The sequence below is a fragment of the Helianthus annuus genome, chromosome 14 (genome assembly GCF_002127325.2).
Source record: "Helianthus annuus cultivar XRQ/B chromosome 14, HanXRQr2.0-SUNRISE, whole genome shotgun sequence".
In the NCBI taxonomy this organism is placed as follows: domain Eukaryota; kingdom Viridiplantae; phylum Streptophyta; class Magnoliopsida; order Asterales; family Asteraceae; genus Helianthus; species Helianthus annuus.
The window spans coordinates 129046933-129066711 of NC_035446.2; the positions used below are offsets into that span (position 1 = coordinate 129046933).

Consider the following 19779-nt stretch of genomic DNA (forward strand, 5'->3'; position numbering starts at 1 on the left):
AATAAAGTAGATACATCATACACGAGTTGATATTGCATATCACATGACTATATAGATGAATATGTGACATAATCAAATATGTATAATGTATATGAATATTTTGTAATTTTATCTTCTTAATCGAAATCGGGGGCAGAAACAAGGGGCATCAAAAGGGTCCGCCTATATTTATAGGATTTTAATATATAAAATCCCGAAAAAAATGCATTAAAATTCACGTATAAATTGATTTAAAACACTTGAACTCACACCTAAATTTTCATATCATCATCGTTCTTAACTATTTATGTTTAGCAGATACATATATGTATGTACTAAAGACTTCTAGGGGTATTCTCAGTTAAGGAACAAAGATTTGTTGAAAATTTTAGAATTTAAGAGAGTTCAGACGTGAAAGTGTGAGGATGAATTGAAAGAATATGTTACATGATGATTTTTTAGAATTTAAAAGTAGTAATTTAACTTATTTACATATATACTTGCTCGGATCTTTTTGAGCCAAAACTTCTGATTTTTGATACATAAACACTTAATACATTTGATTATATAAACAATACACAAACTACAAGCTTCAGGTTCTTCTACTCTACCCTTCCCTGTCTGACTCTTTATGAAATTAAATTAAAACTGCAAATCCTACTACATAATACTACAACTATCAGTGTTCTCATCACTGAAGATATGGGTGATGTTATCATTCACCGGTGCTCCCATAGGTGGCCCGTATGCAGCATGTGGAGGAGGCATATGCCCGTACATCATTTGCGGCGGGTACATATTTGCCCGTTGCTGATTCATCATCATCGCTTGCATGTACTGCTGCTGCTGCTGTTGTTGCTGTTGCTGCATCATGTACTGTTGTTGCTGTTGGTTGAAAGGATTCCCATTATCCATCCCTCCTTGACCGCGGTATGCCATCGGTAAGCCTTGTGCCGATGGCATTTGGCCCATTGGGTGACCGCCCATTTGGCCCATCGGAAAGTTTCCCATTTGCGGAATCATCGGATTACCACCCATCGGATGACCCATATTCCGACCACCACCGTTGCCACCACCATTGTGGGCCATATTCCTCCCACCACCACCGCCGTTGTGAGGCTTGCTGAACTCGAGAAACTCACTTTGCTTATTGCCGCCACTCAATTTTCCCTCGTCGTGATGTTTTCCTTCACCTTTTTTCTCCCAATTACCACCCTTTGCTTGCCCACCACCGCCGCCATCCGCGCCTTTCTTGCCACCCTTGGGACTCAAGTCACCGTGTTTCTTTTTACCCCCTCCAAGAAACGCTCCGCCAATCTTACCACCAAAAAAGCCACCAAACCCGCCGCTGCCACTGTCTTTACCGCCTTTACCCTTTTTACCAATGTCACCGTCACCACCACCACCACCCTTTTTCCCACCATTGCCATTTTTGGAATTATCAATATTTCCACCCTTGCCCTTGAACTGTACAGGCAAATCAAACCCTGCACCTGGTCCCTTCTTTCCATTCATCATTGCAATTGGCCCATGGGGACCATGCCCACCCACCCCGGGCCCTGCCTTCATATTATTGGGCTTCTTATCCTCCCCATCAAAGCTATCATCATCCTCATCATCAAACTCGTCATCAAAATCATCCTCCTCGTCGAAACTATCATCATCATCAAAATCATCCTCATCGTCAAATCCTCCACCACCACCACCGCCGCCACCAACAGGTAAATTAAATTTAACCGATTTCTGGTCCTTGTTAGGTGGCTTAAAATCTTTGAACCCTTTATTCATTGCTGCTTGCATTTGTTGAAGCCCTTTCACATCCTTCTGACTATCTTTCCCACCACCACCACCCCCTTTCTGATTCTTGTTATCAAAACCCATGTTCTTGAACTGGTTATTAAGAACATTCATGCCTTTTTGCGGGCCCAATAGCTCAGCATGTTTACCAGACTTGTTAAGCTTCTTTATAAGCGCGGCCGGATCAGCATTTCCGGACACCGTGACCTTTCCTTGCTCAAGATCTATGCTTGTTTTATACACCCCTGTTCAAATTTTTACTAAATATTAGCATACAAAAGATTTACATAAAATTGTTAATTATTAATATTAATTTAGTAATCACACATCAATAATTATAAAAAAAATATATATATCAATTACATGTGATTATTAAACAAAAACATTAGTCTACAACCGGTCAAAACTTCAAAGAAACAACCAAAGCGTGTAAACACGCAAGGCACTTTCAAAACTTTCCTTTGCACCGTCTTGTTTTTGCCTAAAAGCAAATATTAAGATGTCAACACGCAATCCACTTTATAGCTCTAGCAATCACTTTCCTTCCACCCTCTTGTTTTCTTTTTATTTTTATTTCTTTTAATTTAATATAACTTCATTGCATCTTTGTACTTTTGTAGTGAGTGTATATAAAGAATAATATACTTTTTAAACAACAATTTTTACACCTTAATCACTTGCAAGAATTGAACCCACACCATTTTTGTTGAAACAAACACAATACCAAAGTGTATAAAAAATAATTTATTTGACCCGTTCTTACCCGATCCCATCGGTCAGGAAAGAAGTGAAAACAAACAAGAACCAAACGCTATCCGTCATGTATGAGTTTTTCGGTAACGGGTTCTAATGGTTAAAAAACAATATAAACTAAGTTTTGGAATATTTTATAAAGAAAAAACTAACCTGTGACACGGTTACCAAAACAAATATTGTGATCTTTTTTAAACAGAGCAAGTATATAATAAAGTAAAAAGAAAAAATAATAAAAAATATAAAATATAAAAAGTAAAAGAAAATGAAAGGCATGTGGAGAGGGGGGACACGTCATGTCAGGGATGGTCGCAGTAGCTTCGGCAGGACTAGTCTATGGACCAAGTACCGTCATATCACAAATATCCATATGTACGATCATCAACTCCGTTACATTTTTAAACGTTATCTTATTAACCAAAAAAATATCTCCACTCATTCAAACACCAGATCCGCCATTAACAACCCTAGGTTAAAGTAACACCTAACACCGACTCTACAACAACAATTTGCTGGTCCAAACCACCACGCCAGATCCGCCATTAACAAGCGTAGGTTGAAGTAATACCTAACACCGCCTCTGAAACTACAAATTTTATCGCTAATAAGCGGTTAAGAAACGGTAGATCCGCCATTAATGAACTAACCGACTGTGAAACTAGAAATTGCAGGCTCGAATTTCATCGCAGATAAGAATTAAACAGTACAGTGGGATTCAAATCGTGAAGATCTGTAGGTTAATTATGAATTAAACAAAACAGAACAAAAGTTCATGACGATTCGTTCGAGTGAGCGAGCGAGGAAGAAGATAGAGACTAACCGTCTACTTTATTCAACAGTTTTTTGATCTTCTGCTTGCATCCATCACAGGCGCACTGTGTGTTGAGTTTGATTACACATGTCTGGAACAAAATTAAACAGGAAAAGCGGTGAATAAATGAAATAATGGTCGGAAAACAAAGGTTGGGTGATGAAGGATGAAGATGAGTACCTGAAGCTTCATGTAGTCTTGCTTGTTCATGTTGATTGAGTGTTGGATGTGAAGAAGAAGAAGAAGAAGAAAACAGAGATTTGAGAATGTGAAAAAGAAGAAGAGAGATTTGAGTTTGAGAAAAGTGAAAAGGGGCAAGAGAGAACACACTCGATTTAAAGCGGTGGGGGTGGCTACTTATTTCGAGCTTTCGGTGGGGCCCGGAGTGCCAATGAGCTCCAGCTTGGTTGGTCTTTCAGTCAATACACGGTCATATATACACGGTCTATGTATAGTGTTTGTACATGGTGGGTATTTTTGGCAAAAGTGGCTGGTGGCTAGTAGTTGTAGCTTTTTAGATATATTTGATGTTTGACAGAGTAGCTGTAGCTTTTAATAAAATGTATAAAATAACCAAAATAGACATAACTAAAATTTAAAAAGTTTTTGCATTAAAAAGTTTATTATCTTTAGAGGTTAAAATAGTTATTTTTTCACTAAAAGCTTGTAGCTCCTTCTAAGTGTTACTAGTAGGAGCGTTCAACCAAAAGTTTCAAGCCACTAACTTAAAAGCTTCAAGCTCCTTCACCAAACACGGTTTTTTATTGAGTATAAGTTTTTTCTTAAAAGCTTAAAACTAGAAGCTTCTAAAAGCTCCATACGGTGTTTGTCTAAAGAATCTTGGGTTTAGAGACAGTCGGTTCGTGGCTAGTCAGGCTGTATTGAAGGTAGAATCAGAGAAAGTCGCTAAGCATGAGCAAGCTTGTGCTGAAAATCAACATGCCTTCATTCTCTTTGCTTTTGATACCTTTGGGTTCGTTTCCTTTGAAGCTATTGGTTTCCTAAAGAGAGTGCAGAGAGTCATACACAACAATTTCTCTACTCTGAAGAACCAGAGCTTTGTTTCTAGTAAGATCGGTTTTACAATTCAAAAAGGGGGTTGCAGCACAGTTTGTTGCCCGTTTACCTACCACTATTATGTAACATCATTGAAAGTTATATTCGAAAATCAATATTTCATTTAAGAAAAGAAATTTATTTTTAACTTTTTTGGTTTGATCGATTTTTATTTTGTATTATTTTTGAGAAAGAAAATGTATATAGTCAAAGACTAATAACTAATAGTAAATGCTAAGATTAATGAGGGGTTTGAATTCTAGGCAAGATATAGTATGTATGAAAGTCATAAATTATAACTTCAAGCTAACTCTAGTTTTGACATTAATACCAATCTATGAAACCAACAACTCTTGAGATAAGCTCATGTAAAGAAGCAACCTTTGTAAAATATTAAATGTTGTAACTATGCTAATTTCACATTAGGCTTGGTTGTTATCAGTTATAAGCTACAATTTCATTAATGTTATTGCCACTCCACAATAGAAGTTTTTGCTTTCCTCAACTACCTTGGCATCATTGTCTCGGCGCTAATCGAGTGCCATGAGTTCGATCAAAGTTGAATGGTATGTCCATTAACGTTGTAATGTTCAAACCTAGCTCCCAATGTAGCATCTTACATTTTTTTGTGTATGGCATTGGGTTGAAAGTGAATCTGTCAACTATTGTGACTAAAGTCCAACTTAATTGCAATGGGAGGACTAAGGTTGCAATCTTGACAAAGTTAAAAGCCTTTGATATAAAGTTTTAAGTGAGTTGTTGAACCCATCCAACACATTACTTCTTGAAGTTGGTCATATTTGTGGTGTCTAGTAGTTTGGAAATATCTCATTTGATAACTACAGCATGTAGGTTAGGTTTGGTTTTAATTATGTGGCCTAACCAAAAATATGGATGCATGTGTTATTGATCAATTCTGATTAAGAGTTGAAGATCCAAAGCTTAATTAACAAAGTTATAATTGATGAAATATTGACTGTTAACCTAAAATGACCAAAACAACAAAGCTATGAATTTATTAATCAAATTGACTAAAGATGATGGGTATTTTTATTAAAACAAGTACTGATGTAACATCCGTTGGAAACGGGTCTTATAAAAACCAGACCCATTGTAAACCAGATTCTACATAAATTAAAAAATAGGATTTTTATTATCACCTTTTTATTTAATATTAAGATTAGTTATCTAAAGATATGAAATTTTATAATAAACTTACTTAGTTTCGTTAGTTATTATAAAGAACATCGTCAAATAAGTTAATTAAGTTAAATAAACCAAGATATGAACCACGAGACTAAAGCTGCCATAATTTAAAAGTGTTAAAAATGGAAATAATAAGAAAGCTGACCACGGGACTGTACCGGCCAGATAAACCAACGCACGCACACACAACCACTCCACCACCTGTCTTGTTTGGGTTATACTCTAGATGGCAATTCTTTAAAACCGAAACAAGATTCATATTTCAAATCGTTTGACTTGCCGCCCAAGGACTAAACACGATCCTCTCATCGGATCTTCCTGATCTTTCGTGATTTTCATCCAAACACGTGAAATCGAGTTTCCAAACTATTGGTACTGCATCTAGATACTTACCCAAACAAATCCTACGCATAAAATTTGTCTGAATCAACCTATAATCGAACCAAATATTCTAGTTTCGAAATTTATGCAAACCGACTCAAAGATGCGAATTAAGGCATGTTAATCATTGAGTTCAGTATAAATATGCATCGTAATTGAAAACCTCTAACCGTTCACCCCAAAACCAAATCACTCGAATCCTTCTGTTTCTCGTATGCATCTTCGCCGGAACTTCATGTCACAGCTCATGACACTAATTAAAAATTTAAATATTATTAAGGGTTAATTGCCTGGATAGTCCTTGTGGTTTGTCAGTTTTTCATCTTTAGTCCTCACCTTTTCAAAATAGCATGTTTACTCCTTGTGGTTTGCTCACTTGTTACTTGGATAGTCCTTAAAGTAGATGGAGGTTAGGTTAATTAGTTAAGTCAATGTTAAATGACTAAATTGCCCTTAATGATAAACAAATAAGATAATTTATATATAAATATATGTGTGTAAGGCCCATTTATTATGATTTGTTCCCACAAATAGGGCAACAACCCTACCTTTCCACCCCCTTCTTCCTTGCCAACAACCAATCAACACCATCAACCCAATCGCCGGTCACTGTCAAAACTCCGACGACACTCGAGGAACACGAGTGACACCTGCAACCACCCGTCACATCCAGTGACACCTGCAACCACCCGTCAAAACCCACCCACCTGCAACCACCTGTCACACCCCGAAGGTGCCTGCAACCGCCTGTCAAAACCCACCCATCTGTAACTACCCGTCAACAAAATATGTGCAATCGAATTGCGGGTTCGGTCAACAACGCCTCCCAATCTCGATGATTCGTCGTCGGAGAAGAGAAGACTATGAACATTAAAAGTCAGAACTTTACTCTTCTTGCTTATGAACATCGTGCACAAATCTGACTAATTCAATGTACAATCACTGCAATCTATCATTAGGTTTCGGTTAATTGATGCTAAAATTCAGTCGAATTAGATTTATAACGATGCAATTGCGGTTTCGTATGATCGGAATTGGTTGTTTCAACGAACGATGCTTTGATTCGTGTTGAATATATTACTGTAGCTTGTTTCTAGCTTTCGAATTGTTGAGTTTGTCGGTGTTGAGTTTAGGTTTATGGATGAATTGAAGTTGTGTGGTTGGTTAATGAGATGTGGATGTTTTGTAGGGTTTTGTGTGTCATGTAATGGAATGCGAATACGGAATGTTGACTAATCACAGTTGGTTGATTTCCTTACAATGAGCTTAGTTTTGTTATTGATGTTAGATTGATTACTGCATTACTGATTGTGTTTTTGTTACACATTCTGAAGTTAGCAATTATGGCTGATTTGGGGTTTGAGAGAAGGGAAAGGGAAAAAAGTTTGCAGATGTGGGGTAAAGAGGTGAGATAATCAAACACTCTTTTTATTACACTCCGCATACATTTGGTCCACCTCTTCTCGTGCAGACGTTTGTAGATGTGGTCTGCATACTGCAGACCTTTTGCATCTGAAAAAACAAACACCACCTAAGTAATCATGGATTGATTGAAATGTATGAAAGAATCACGTAAATGAGATTTTGACAAATTTCGTGACATATGTCGTATTACGAGTTCTAAACGATAAATAGGATTGAACTCTATAGGCAAATTGGGCGAATCATTAAGTGGTCAAGACGGAGCGGACACCCGCTTGAAGGCAAAGCTTTAAAGGTACGTAGCTTTATGCTTCGTAGAATTTCCTTGTTGAATTGTATTAATAAATGATCGATTATCATATATTAGTTGTAAGACTCGGTTTGTGCATATGTGATGCAATTCGTATGGACGAACCAGGAGGTTAGATAACGAATTAACGATAAGTTTGAATGTTCGAAAGTGATGGATTTCTCTAAAACGTTCAAACGGGTTGAATGACGAATCTATGAGAAGTTTGGTTGCATAAAAGCGATAGATTTTGCTCAGTAAACCAAACGGGTCAAAATGATAAGAATATTAAAGGTTTGGTTGCATAAAAGCGATGGATTTCGCTAAGTAAACCAAACGGGTCAAAATGATAAAAATATTAAAGGTTTGGGTCGCTGAGTAAACCAAACGGGTCAAAATGATAAGAATATTAAAAGTTTGGTTACATAAAAGCGATGGATTTCGCTAAGTTTGCCAAACGGGTCAAAATGAAGTCTTAATGCATACCAGAATGGTTGCATGATTAATGACTTCGATTTGATACTCGGATAATGGGTATAATTGCAAATAATCGCGTAAACCGAGAAACGGGACGTGGATTAATAGTCAAAAGACTCGGTTGTGAGTTACGACTAAAAGATGCACAATTTCGCATATGGGAATTGAGCTAAATAAGTTCAACTGTTGTAGTTGAACAGGTCGATGAACAAAACATATGTTGAATAACGGACGCATAAAACCCGTGAATAGAACCTCGGATAATCGGAAACATTTATAGTTATGACGTTTATGTGAATTTGAACGTAAACAAATGAGTTTGTTTGATAAAACATGAACGGGTCAAATATTTTGTAAATAAATATAAAGCCGAGAGCTTATAAATTAAGAATATTGTTAATGCGGATGTTGGATTTCGAGTCCAAATGATAGAGGATCAAGTTACGATCATGTAGGAAGAAACGGGAGTTTAAACGAAACGAAAGTTATGGTCGTTTTCGTATTAAGGGCAAAATTGGGATTTAAAATCTGCAGGTTAAACCGTAACTTACGGTTCAAGACCGTAAGCTACGGTTTGTGGACCGTAGCTAACGGCGGGATTGTCCAAGTTATTATTTTGTTTTCTTTGAGTTTCAATTATAAGCAAATCTTGTTTAAACCTTTCATAACTAACATTTAAGGTTGATTTAAATGTTATTAGGTCAATGATAAGATGAAATTGGATAGATCAAGCTCGTTGAAAAACCGAACACATATAACGTCGAAAGCTTTTGCTCTTGTTTAGTTCTTTTGTTAATCTAAGTATTGTTAAATGTTAGAAGATGCTCTTGTTTAGTTCTTTTGTTAATCTAAGTATTGTTAAATGTTAGAAGAACTTACTTTTGAATACTTTTAATGTCTAAATTAACTAGAATCATGTTTGGAATTTTGTAATTGGCATTTTTGTATCTAAAATGCAAACATATATTAATATTATATATGTAAATGGACATGTGTCTTACCGAAACGAGTACGCAAAAATTGAAGACTATAGCTGTAATTTGAGAAAGATTGAGACTGTAGGTAAAATTTCATCAAAACACAATGACTATCTAGGCATTTTTTCTCAAAAAGTTAAATATAAAGTTACACCAATACTAATAATTTTGGATTTAGTTTAAGTTAATGGTTTTCTCATATTTTAAGGATACGTGTGGGTTTTCTTTTATGTACCTAACTAGTTTTTCTCTGTTCGCGTTGCAGAGCGCTAAACGGAATATTTCTCTCTAGTAACACGTACGTCTGTGTTTCGGTTACTTGTACATACTACTGAAACCACAATTTCAAAAAAAAAAAAAAATACATCAAGTCAACCAATTAAAACAAAACACAACTATACTTTTGCAAAAAAAAGAAGAAGTAAACGATAGAAAGACGATAATTTTAAACTGATGGCAAAACTGTATTTTTCAAGACAAATAGAAATTACACTGAGTCAACCAATTAAAATAAAACATTACCATAGTTTCGTCAAGAAAAAGAAAAACGAAAACGATGGTAGACTGTAATTTTACACTGTGGCCAAAATCGTAATTTGATAAGGAAAAAATAAAAACGATGGCAAAACTGTAAATTCGAACTGAGGGTAAAATCGTAATATGGCTGGGAGAAAAAAAAAAACCAAGGGTATGACTGTAAATTTAAACCAGACAAAAGCAAAATTTGCCTAGACCAATGGGGAAGTGTCGGCGACAACTAAGTGGCACCATTCCCCCTCATGTACTTTGTATATATAAAATAAATAAATGAGAAGGTACTTTTTATGCACAAAATCAATCCTGTATAAATTCCAACATATATGTTTGTTGGTTTACCCGGTCTATAACAAACTTATTTTAGAATGAAATTACATGTGACTTATATTTATATGGTCGGTTTAACGACACATGAATTAAAAAGAATAATTCCAACAATTAGTGTTGTACTATAAAATATCTAGATGTCGTTTACGGGGTTTGACCGTGCTAACGATTACGGTGGCTCGTTTGGAACAAGTGGATTCATATTGAGGTTTTGTAATGAAATTCTGTATGAAAATGATTGTATAGAACATGAGGCCTATTGTTGAAAGGGATATCCAATGATGTGACCAAACTTAATACAAATGTAAAAAAAAAAACTTTTCAACAAATTTTAAAATAAAAACTCACATGAGTTTATGTATTTGATTTGATAAAGGTTCGAGTTTACAAGTTTCATGTCACCCTAGCAAATTATTACCTAATATTCAAACTAATTCATAAAGTTTGTAAGAGAGAAATGATTGCATCAATAACCATCTAAAATGTTATAATGACATTATGTGATAGTTGATATTATATTATGCAAAAAAAAAAAAAAAAATTATATAGTTTGACTATAATTTAAATGTGTTACACGTTATTCACCAATTATTAATACTTTATTCATTTGTTAAAAAAAAATTAATTATCTTTATTTTATTTGTCTTGAATTAAAAAATAAATCTTTGAATATTTTTTGACCATCCAACATAAGAATCGTCGGGTACTCCATACGCGGCACCCATTGGCCGAAAGGTAGCCCGCGGCAGCCCAACCTGCACGCACGGAGCCCCTAGCCCACCATGCCACCAGTTCCGGGAAAAACCCGACCCTGCACCCGCCCGAGGGCACGACAATGCAAAGCCGGTAAAACCCGGGTGGATCGGGAATCGAACTCAAGACCATACGGTCAGAAGTCTTCCTTCATTTCCATAACCACTGAGTCAAAGCCCAGGGTTTTAAATCTTTGAATATTATACACACATACATGATGGTTTATGTGCAATATATTGTATATTGCAAGTACAAGAAAAACAAATCAAACTATTGTTAAAAATGAAAGGTAACATCATTGTTTATTGTTTCTTACTCATCTCTTATATCATAATTATAGATAAATCAAGAAACAATATCTACGTTATGAAGATGATGATGAACTCCTTTAAAAAAACAAGAGTAAACTACGGTTTGAGTTTATGTGATTTGTTGTGACTGACAGTTTAAGTCTCTATTTCTAAAGATCATTAGGTTGAGTCCTCAGCCTTTCCAATTCACATCAGTATACCCCTTCTGTCCAGTCAACGTTTGTTTGATTGATAGAGCCATGGGTATTTTTGTAATCTTACAATTATATATCTTTAAAAGCCAATTAATAACTACATGTCATATTCTTCTATCATATCCTAAACCTTGCAGGAACCTAATGTTAACCGACACATTTCTGATCAAGTTTTATCCAGGTTTAAGTGAAAGAATGTTTACATAAAGGATAAAGCTTGATTTTTGTTACTTTAGTCGTAGAAGTCCGGTGTGATACAAACAGATCTGGATAACCGGAGGGTGCATTGGCGGTTTCCCAAAGGCGTTCGATGCTCCTGTTCGTCGATAGGGGTGCGACACAGTGGGGATGACGAATGGTAGTGTTGGCTTCGTATTATGGTTGTTGTTTAGGTTCCCGAAGTTTTGTTGTGTCGTTGGAAAGTCACAAGAAGGCAGAGTAGAGAGAAAGAGATGCTTGAGAGCGATGGAGTGGAGATCACACAAATCTTATATTGCAATGTTTCTTTTTCAATCTTGAAAATATACCTTATTGGATCTTGGAATTATGCTAGGGTTAGGTGGTACTCTGGGGGGGTAAAGGTAGAGACTTTAACAACGGAATACATGTTCACCCATTGAAATTGAGAATGTATATGTGTGAATTGAGGGGGTTTTTTTGTGTTTTTTGTTGAAGTTTTGAAGAAACCGGATGATCGATATCAGTATGTGTACTACACAGATTTATGTGGGGTTTGGTTTTGCTAATTTGCAAGCTTGCAACTCTTCTTTTGGTCCCGATAACTCCAACAAACATGATCCGTTTAGAACGCAGTCAAAAAGAGCCACCCCCAAGGCCATTCTGCAATCCACATACGTAATTGCGAATTAGTCAAGGTCGAAGTCAAAGTCAAAAAAATGTCGGACTTGTTGTTATACTTGAAGTTGTTTTGGCCGTTATGTTACTAACCGGGGGAATGTTTACTTTCATTAGGTGACAGTTATGGTGGTCAAAGTTAACGAAGATGGTAAAAGGAAGTTTGGTTTCACAAATTAGAACATTGTGTTAGTGTATTTTAAAGAAAGAAAGAGTTTAGAGAGATAAGGGGGTCAAATATGGGCATTAATAAGGGGCATAAAGGACTTTTCACCCACACATTAACAATAAAAAACGTTGACTTGACAGAGGGGGTGGGTTGATGAGAATTGGAAAGACTGGGGACTCAACCTAACGATTTTAGAAATAGGGACGCAAAGTGTCAATGACAGCAAACCACAAGGACTCAAACTACAATTTACTAAAAAAACAATAAACGAAAAAATTGAATTGACGAACACAAAAAACACGAAGATATATATATATATATATATATATATATATATATATATATATATATATGTGTGTGTGTGTGTGTGTGTGTGTGTTCATGAGCAATCGATATTGGTTAACATATATGTAATTATGCTTTGTATTATGTATTTCCATTGATAAATATATGTAACTAGTATTAAGCACCCCCCCGCTGCGGCGGAGGCGAACACCAATGCCACACTACTGCCAGCGACCACCAACACTGAAGTTGCGGCGTGTTAATGTGAAGAAATTAAACCGAAATGCAAAACATAGAAAAGAATAACCAAGTCGATCTAGGACCTGCGTGTATCTATATATCATTACCATTATACAAACCATAATGCGTACATTACAACAACCATTGCATCAATATGTTGCAAATTTTATCTATATATAATATATCATTACCACTACACAAACCATAATGCATATATTACAACCACCATTGCATCAACATGTTGCAAATTATATCTAAATATAATATAATATATATCATTACCACTATACAAACCATAGTGCATACATTACAACAACCATTGCATCAATATGTTGCAAATTATATCTATATATAATTCTATTTTCTGTTGTGTAAGTTCTATTATTATATACATGTGCAGATCATTTGCAATTGTGTATGTTATATTAGTTATAGAGTGAATTGCAAGTTTTGTCCTTTATCTTTATACCCAATTTCAGGCGGTTTCCTTTATCTTTAAAATTGATGAGTTTTATACTTAATGTTTTAAAATCCTACACATTATGTCCTTTAGCCCTAACCCGGTTAGATTTTTCCGTTAAATCTGGTCATGTGACTTGCATGTAAGGGCATATTTGTCTTTTCACCAATATAGGGACTATTGTGCAAGTATTTAGTATACAAAGTGTAACATCCGACAAAATGGGCTCCCAAAATTCAACCCGTTTTGAACATTCGGATTCTAACTTTTGAAACCTCGGAAATTTTCGCGACTTATTTACCGATATAGTTATTTATTTATAACTAATTAACCTTTTACAATTTAAACATCCTACAATTTATTAATTAACCTAGTTAGTCCCATTAGGTTTTAGATTGAGATTTAAGGTTACATAACTTAACCAAGTTAACTAATTAAACCTTTCATAGTTAAGGGACCAATTTTGTAATAAAAGAAAGAGTAAACTTTTGTTTTGCTCCCTGTGGTTTGGTCACTTTAACGGTTTTGCCCCAAACCTTTAAAAATAGTCATTTTCCTCCAATAGTTTGCTATGGTTTTTCCATTTTGCTCCCTGTGGGGAGCAAAATGGAAAGACAGACAATTTGGATGGAGTTAGAGGCAGGGAGCAAAATGGAAAAACTATAGCAAACTATTGGAGGAAAATGGCTATTTTTAAAGGTTTGGGGCAAAACCGTTAAAGTGACCAAACCATAGGGAGTAAAACGGAAGTTTACTCTAAAAGAAACTTGTTAAAAGCTAAAACAATAAAAAGTTGGACAACAGTATTCGAACCTGCGCCCACCCGGTCCAGCAAACAACACGCGCACCCAACAACCACTCCGCCAACTCTTGATATCGATTTGATTTAGAAACGTATAATATTTATAACTTTGTTATGTTTGAACTTCTTTCACCTTTGCCGCCCAAACCAAGAACAGTGAAGATGATGAGCTGTATTTCCTTTTCCTCTCCTATCCTGATTTTTCGAAACATCTGATTGATCGAAGCTTTCCTTCTTTTGAATGAATGAACTTAGACAATTTTCTTAACCAAAGGAAAACGCGTATGATTTCCTATTACGAAGCTTTCCAAAAAGACGATACCGAAACATTTGTTCATCCATCTATATATATACCATCACCTATCCACTGTCGACACCATTACCCCATTTCAACCTCACCCTATATCACCGTAACACCCTCCGAACCACATTCACGTTGCCGGAGATCAGTCGCAGCCACCGGGACCCATACCCTCGCCGTTCACCGCACTCGGAGTCGAGACGCGAAGTTTCCGTTAGAAGCTAAACCAAGTCTCGTACACCATTTCTGTTAATCACTCTCGTTCGTTGTTTGGATTTTTATTCCCTATCTTCACTCGCGCGTTATTTTTCAAGGAATCGCAAACGCAACCACTGTGAGTGAATCTTACAACTCCCCTTTTTCCATTTTATTTATACGTTTTGGGGTGTATCATGTGTCGCAATGTTTTTATCGCATTTTTACAAGTTCAATTCCGTGCAATTACCATTATGTGAAGTATCCATGTTATGTGTTGTTTGATTGTTTATCATGTTGGTGCATTTCATTCATTTTGGACATCAAATCATCATAGGCTCGTCAGTTCCCCATTACCTATAAGCGGAACTTGACGTTGCCACCCATACAAGGTCAGCTCCGTTTGATTGAGTTTAGACCTTGCAGCACACCAAGATGTGCACAAAATGCAACATATAAATTACATCAATTGTGGCATAAAACTAACCCTTTTTAGTACTAATGTTAGAAAAAGTGTGCTTTTGTCTTCCTTTTGTATTTTTAGGATTAAATGAGCTCAAAATAACAGAAGAAGCAAAAAGACAGCATAATCTAATATAAATACAAGAAAAGGAACAAAAGTGACATGCCCGACCTCCCGACAGCATCTTCCTAAGCAAAACAAAGAAGACAGAAGACTGAACACGCCCCGTGCTCAGTGAGCACGGGGCCGTGCCCAAATAGCAGCATAAAAGACAAACTCATAGAAGCTTCTACTGCCCACCACGGGGCCGTGCCCAGCGGACACGGGGGCGTGGTCAACTTCCTCAGGCGCATTTATTGTAATTGCGAATTACAATTAATGAAGAGAGAGAGTCAAATGGACACGGGGCCGTGCCCAGCGGAAACGGGGCCGTGCCCGAGCTTCTGTTCAGCCTATAAATAGGAGTGTTTGGAGCTCTTGCAACTCATCCCTTGGCACACCACCTCTCTCACACTTCACCCACCACCCACCACCACCATAACACCATCATCCACCACTATCATCCATTGTCCATCATAGAGTGTGTGAGTCGTCTCGGGATCCAAGATTGATCGTAAGAGTTCTTGACAATCAAAGGCCATGTTTGCCTAAGTCTCTTACATCACTTGGTGAAGACAAGTGTTTAGTGTAATACTTTTTATTTTTAATCTTTTGCACTTTTTAATTGGTTTTGTATTAATGACTTTAATTACTAGTTTCTTATGTTGAAGGTGATTCTTCCTTATCGTTTGTCCGTGGTGTCTTGGCATTATTTTACTGTCTATATCAAATAAAAGATTTTTACCATTCATATCTCCACGGTCTATATGGAGGTATGTTGGCTACCTGGTCGGGGGTTAAGGGAACGGTTTGGTAAGAGTCTTGCCATTGTTCAGTGTATAGATCCTGCAAAGGACTTGGGTCAAATTTAGTTGGACCTCCTTCAATACCCAAAGGTATTGGATGGCGGGGGTCCAAACTCTTTGATCCCCTCATAAGTTAAACTACTATTAAAACTTTAACCCAGCTACTTAGGGCTGTATCCCTGCTGACTCAGACTACTTAGCTGAGGGTAACGTCGCCTTCAAAAGAGAGGCCTACCACATTATGCATTAATAACTTAATTAATTATCTTTCAATAATCCGACCCTTTAGGATTGTATCCTTGCTGACTCAAACTACTGGGTTAAGGGTAACGTCGCCTTCAAAAGAGGGGCCTACTACAATAACTAAGATAATCTCTTAAACAAGTGCAAAAGTGAGAAAATAATCAAAGGTTACAGTACACACGAGTCGGATCCAAGTGATTCATCTTGTCTATCTGTTTTTATTTTTATTTTATTTTTCAGCATTTTAGTTAGTTTTATTTTTCTAGTTTAAAAACCTTTCTTCTAACATTTTGATTTGATTAGACGTTGAGGATAAACCAGTACTAAAAGCTCTTGTGTCCTTGGACGACCTCGGTATCTTATCAACACTATACTACGTCCACGATGGGTGCACTTGCCCATATGTGTGTTTAGTGTTAGTAAATATCGTGTTTTATAAATTTAAAACTTGGCTAAAAAGTGTAAAAAGGGCTTAAAATATATACCTAAAATATAACACACTTCACGCACATCAAATTTTTGGCGCCGCTGCCGGGGACACAAGGATTTTAAGAAAGTTAGGAATCAACGGCCTAATCATTTTTTTATTTTCTTTTTTCTAGGATTTTCTTAATTTTTCTGCTTCTGCAGAGCTCAGCACGGGCCGTGCCCAGCAGTATCACTGGCAGTTTTTATTTTCCGAGTTACAGAGGGCTGAGCACGGGGCCGTGTCTAACTTTCCAGTAACAGGGATCCGGAAAACAATCGCTGTATCTCCGACCACGGGCCGTGCTCACTGAGCATGGGGCCGTGGTGAGCTTTCTGACCAACATTCTTTTCTGTTTTTATTGTAGGACTTGGAACCAGACGCCACATCTAAACCTTCTACGTAGTGTATGAGCTCCAGTTCTAACAAAGACATAAGAGAACCTCTTGAAGAACCCGAACGCTTTCTCAGAAAAAGACTTAAAGCTAAAAACCAAGAGAAGGTTTCGGGGGACCCACTTCCAATGGCGGGCGAACGTACCCTCATGGATTACCTACGACCCACCGTAGGTAATCTCGGCCCCGCTATCAATGCACCGAATGTTGAAGCCAACAACTTCGAACTTCGGCCACATTTGATACACATGCTTCAAAACTCCGCAACCTTTCACGGGCTTGCGGACGAGGATCCCCATCTACATATTACTAATTTCTTAGAAATATGTGATACCTTTCGGATCAATGGAGCATCAAATGACGCCATCCGTCTTCGAATGTTTCCATTTTCACTAAAAGACCGAGCCAAAGCTTGGCTCAACGCCCTCCCAGTTGGTTCGGTAAACACCTGGGATGAACTAGCCCAAAAATTTCTATATAAGTATTTCCCTCCCGCTAAAATGGCAAAATTAATGACTGAAATTAAGACATATTCACAAGAGGATGGAGAATCCTTATATGAAACTTGGGAAAGGTTCAAGGAGCTATTGCGAAAGTGTCCCCATCACGGTCTTGCGGTATGGCAACAAGTATCCACTTTCTATAATGGGTTGTTGCCACACACGAGACAAACACTTGACTCTAGCTCTGGGGGACTTTTAGGTAATCGTCGCCCACATGAAATATACAATCAAATCGAGGAAATTGCTCAAACCAATTTTCAGTGGCACACTCCCCGAGGCAATAAATCTATTGCCCCGGGCGCCCATAAGGTTGATGAAAGCACTTCTTTACAAGCCCAAATCGAGGCCCTCTCTTCAAAAATTAAAAAGTTAGAAATGACAAAAACGGTCTCGGTAATGGTTTGCGAGGGGTGTGGTGGGCCACATGAAAATTGGAGTTGTATGAAAGAAACAAATGATCAAACAGAGTCGGTAAACTACATTGATAATAGACCTAGGCCATCGGGTCCTCCAACGGGTACCTACAACCAAGGATGGCGTAACCACCCTAACCTTGGTTGGAGAGAACCCGGCAATAGTAGTAACCAACAGAGTCTAAACCAACGAACAAACTTTCAACAACCAAGAAATGAGTCACAAACATTCCCTCAACAACAAGGTGGACGAGAAAGGCTTGAAGATATTATATCTCGCCTCATCTCCGACACTGAAAAGAAAAACTCGGATCGATTTCAACAATTGGAATCGAATTTTAGAAATCAACAAGCTAGTATACAAAACATTGAAAAACAAATAAGTCAACTAGCTCAAAATTTCTCCGAGAGACCACAAGGCGCGTTACCAAGTAATACCGAAACAAACCCAAAAGCACAAGTTCATCTTATAACATTAAGAAACCGTACCGTGGGTCCCGCGGAAGCTCCGCTACCACCAACTGAGGAAAGCACAACACCGCCACAACAAGAGAAGGCTTCTCCTCCACTTCAAGAGCCCACCAAGGCTCCTCCGGTTCCGTACCCCGGTAGGTTAATTCGTCAAAAGACTAACGAGCAATTCGCCAAATTCGAAAGTCTACTAAAACAATTGCATGTTAATATTCCTTTCATCGAAGTCCTAACTCAAATGCCTAAATACTCAAAATTCATGAGGGACTTCCTCACTCATAAAAGGAAAATTGAATCATTGCAATTAGTTAACCTAGGCGAAGAATGCTCCGCCCTCGTACTCAACAAACTCCCTCAAAAGAAGATTGATCCCGGAAGCTTCACAATTCCTTGCTCAATCGGGGAATCCCCCATTCGTAATGCACTAGCCGACCTTGGGGCTAGCATTAACCTCATGCCCGCATCAATGTTCAAACGACTCGGCCTAGGAAAAACAAGCCCTACCAAGATCAGTATACAACTTGCCGATAGGTCCGTCAAATACCCGCATGGTGTCGCTGAAAATCTATTGGTCAAAGTCGACAATTTCGTCTACCCGGCCGACTTTGTCATACTAGATATGGAAGAAGACACCGAAGTCCCTCTCATACTAGGGAGGCCATTTCTAGCCACCGCACAAGCAGTGGTAGACATGAATGACGGAACACTCACCTGGGTCAAATTTAGTAGGACCTCCTTCAATACCCAAAGGTATTGGATGGCGGGGGTCCAAACTCTTTGATCCCCTCATAAGTTAAACTACTATTAAAATTTTAACCCAGCTACTTAGGACTGTATCCCTGCTGAATCAGACTACTTAGCTGAGGGTAACGTCGCCTTCAAAAGAGGGGCCTACCACATTATGCATTAATAACTTAATTAATTATCTTTCAATAATCCGACCATTTAGGATTGTATCCTTGCTGACTCAAACTACTGGGTTGAGGGTAACGTCGCCTTCAAAAGAGGGGCCTACTACAATAACTAAGATAATCTCTTAAACAAGTGCAAAAGTGCGAAAATAATCAAAGGTTACACTACACACGAGTCGGATCCAAGTGATTCATCTTGTCTATCTGTTTTTATTTTTATTTTATTTTTCAGCATTTTAGTTAGTTTTATTTTTCTAGTTTAAAAACCTTTCTTCTAACATTTTGATTTGATTAGACGTTGAGGATAAACCGGTACTAAAAGCTCTTGTGTCCTTGGACGACCTCGTTATCTTACCAACACTATACTACGTCCACGATGGGTGCACTTGCCCATATGTGTGTTTAGTGTTAGTAAATATCGTGTTTTATAAA

At 37.4% G+C, this 19779-nt stretch overlaps 1 protein-coding gene and 1 non-coding gene across 2 annotated transcripts; both read right to left on the reverse strand.

Annotated features, from left to right (window-relative positions):
* Nucleotides 1-490: 490 nt before the first annotated feature.
* On the reverse strand, nucleotides 491-3684 carry LOC110903710 (heavy metal-associated isoprenylated plant protein 34). The gene is made up of 3 exons (XM_022149491.2): nucleotides 3521-3684; nucleotides 3350-3431; nucleotides 491-2021 (listed from the first exon to the last, which is right to left on the reverse strand). The coding sequence occupies exons 1-3, from the start codon at nucleotides 3548-3550 to the stop codon at nucleotides 640-642; spliced, it is 1494 nt and encodes a 497-aa protein (XP_022005183.1). The 5' UTR covers nucleotides 3551-3684; the 3' UTR covers nucleotides 491-639.
* Nucleotides 3685-17555: 13871 nt separating this feature from the next.
* Nucleotides 17556-17662, reverse strand: LOC118486963. The gene has a single exon (XR_004880130.1). It is a non-coding gene; the product is annotated as a small nucleolar RNA R71 (small nucleolar RNA).
* Between the last annotated feature and the right edge of the window lie 2117 nt (nucleotides 17663-19779).